This window comes from Octopus bimaculoides, chromosome 11, assembly GCF_001194135.2.
Source record: "Octopus bimaculoides isolate UCB-OBI-ISO-001 chromosome 11, ASM119413v2, whole genome shotgun sequence".
NCBI classification, from domain to species: Eukaryota; Metazoa; Mollusca; class Cephalopoda; order Octopoda; family Octopodidae; genus Octopus; species Octopus bimaculoides.
In genome coordinates, this window is record NC_068991.1 from 80,864,976 (window position 1) to 80,867,400 (window position 2,425).

A 2,425-nucleotide genomic window follows, 5' to 3' on the forward strand; every position below is an offset into this window, starting at 1 on the left:
ACAACAGTTCAGTGTCACAGTCCATAGTAGGCCAATACATGTAACTCCTCATTACTGATTTTATTATTGAAATCCCTGGATGTCCCATATGAAATTCACTTAATATATGCTTTTGCAGTGTGGATGGCACTACAGCTCTGTGTGTGTACATCAACACATTAGCACACATGGAAAAATGCTTCATGTTTGTGTTTATGTATATTTTTCTTTTCTTTTACTTTCAATGTTTCTTTCATCTTTGCAATGAGTTTGTCATTCTCTGATTTTAATTTTATATCTTGAACAGTTACTGGTAGTTCCCGAATGACGTTACACAAATAAATGTTTATTTTATTTCCCACTTGCAAAGTGGCAATTATGGTATCTTTGAATAGTTCTGTATTTTTTGGAATTAGCCTTGATAAACAATCCACATGGCCCAACCTCTTGGATGGTGTATACTCCATCTTAAAGTTGTAGTTCAACAATGTTGTACCCCAGTATTGTAACCTATTTACTGTCTTGTTTAGGAATTCCTTTTATCAAATCAAAAATTGATAATAAAAAAATGAATGGTCCATGATCAATTTGTAGCTGAAAACTTCTACTGTGTAAAAATCCATGTAATTTCTTCATGGCAAACATGATCGCTATTGAGTACTATTGTTCAACTCTTATTGCTGTGCCATTGTAGTTGTTGGTGTAACTCCTGTTGTTGCTGTTGCAATCGTAATATGCCAGCTAAATGTCTTCCATAATTAACTAATTTTTTGTATCATTAAAAATTGTTAATGACCAATATAAACTGTAAATCAACTCATCACCACTTTTATATTGTGATTATCCTAGTCACCACTTTTATAAGTGGATATCTTCATCCCCACATTTGACTTGTGGTTACTGTATGTCACTTTTATATCCTACACTATCACAATGTGATATACAATACTACAAAACAGGGTAGACACAAACTGTCTCCACTTGATGTATTCCCAAGTACTCTGCCAACATATGTAACAATTCCGAAACACACTCTCAATGAGCTATAACAACTTCTCAACAATTTCTTGTGCCTCCACAAACTCTCAAATGACACCTTTCAATTTCCTGCAATTTTCCAGTTTTATACTTCAATCAAAGACACTGCTACTTATATGAGTCCGGCTATCCATTCTCACAGGGCGTGTCATGATTCTCACCATAACAGTTACCAACAGAGGTAACTTTGCCTAGCCGGTTCTTAGTCTGACAACTAAGCTTTCAGAGCATCTTCCTCCACTGCTAATTTGGCCTTTTAGTGTTTATTTTTCCTGTACATCTTCCACACACAAACCTTACTTTCTCTGTTAACCTACCTGTGATTTTTGCATCTTTTATGTATCCACAATTTTCATTGGATACCCAATATGAAATTTATAATTACACCTTTTCTGCATATTGAGCTGGGACATTTCTTTCAAGGAATTAGTAACTTGTCTGATTTCCTGCTTACTAGGACTTTGGTCTTTGCTAGAGCCCTTTGATTCGAAGCCTTGCTTCCACACTTGAAATTTATTTTCTAACTCTACCAGCCATACCTGCATCTATCAATTAAACATTCAGGGGTTCACAAACGCTAGTACTGGTTTGTAATTGAGGGTAAGTACCCGGTTATGGCTTACTCATGCCTGCTGGGTCCATTGTATGCAAGTACTTGATCTGCTAAATGTAGCAATTAAATCTCCTTAAAATCACACACATAAGATCAATATTTTGAAGGCAGACTGTTGCCTGGATAGTGAAATATCTTAACTCTGGAAGATGTTATTTAAGGGCTAGTTGACTTTTGTTTCTAACATTTTAAATGAGCAGGTAAGAACTCCTTTTGAAGTTGTTGTTTATTGAAAGAGTAAATTTGATTGATGAATAATTTTATATCTGAGAGCAATCTTTACCATTGTTATTCATTAGTGTCATTAATAATTATGTTTTTCAGGTCCAGAAGGTGGAAACGTAGCTGTTAATAGTTTCCAGCAAGCAGCTGTTCAGGGTTAGTTTGGAAATCCTGAATTTACATGAAAATTTATTGGAATGTTTTAATTTAGATAGCTTTAAAACAGAAAGTTTTTATGATAGAATCAGGGGTGTTCCAGGTGGGTTAGTATTAAAGGAGTTCATCATCATCATCATCATCATCGTTTAACGTCCACTTTCCATGCTGGCATGGGTTAGACGATTTGACTGAGGACTGGTGAACCAGATGGCTGCACCAGGCGCCAATCTGATTTGGCAGAGTTTCTACAGCTGGATGCCCTTCCTAACGCTAACCACTCCGAGAGTGTAGTGGGTGCTTTTACGTGTCACCCGCACGAAGGCCAGTCAGGCGGTACTGGCAACGGCCACGCTCAAAATGGTGTATTTTACGTGCTACCTGCACAGGAGCCAGTCCAGCGGCACTGGCAACGAT

General features: G+C 36.9%; 1 protein-coding gene across 3 annotated transcripts in view; it reads left to right on the top strand.

Annotated features, from left to right (window-relative positions):
• Positions 1 to 2,161, top strand: part of LOC106877907 (ectonucleoside triphosphate diphosphohydrolase 5) — a 34,055-nt gene extending 31,894 nt beyond the window's left edge. Inside the window, exon 11 of one of the 3 annotated variants that reach the window (XM_014926959.2) lies at positions 1,955 to 2,161. In XM_014926959.2, coding sequence (XP_014782445.1) covers positions 1,955 to 2,013 — 59 coding nt within the window. In that variant the 3' untranslated portion in view covers positions 2,014 to 2,161. The remainder of the gene's footprint in view (positions 1 to 1,954) is intronic. The other 2 variants (XM_014926958.2, XM_014926957.2) reach the window with 2 other exon arrangements.
• Positions 2,162 to 2,425: the final 264 nt, after the last annotated feature.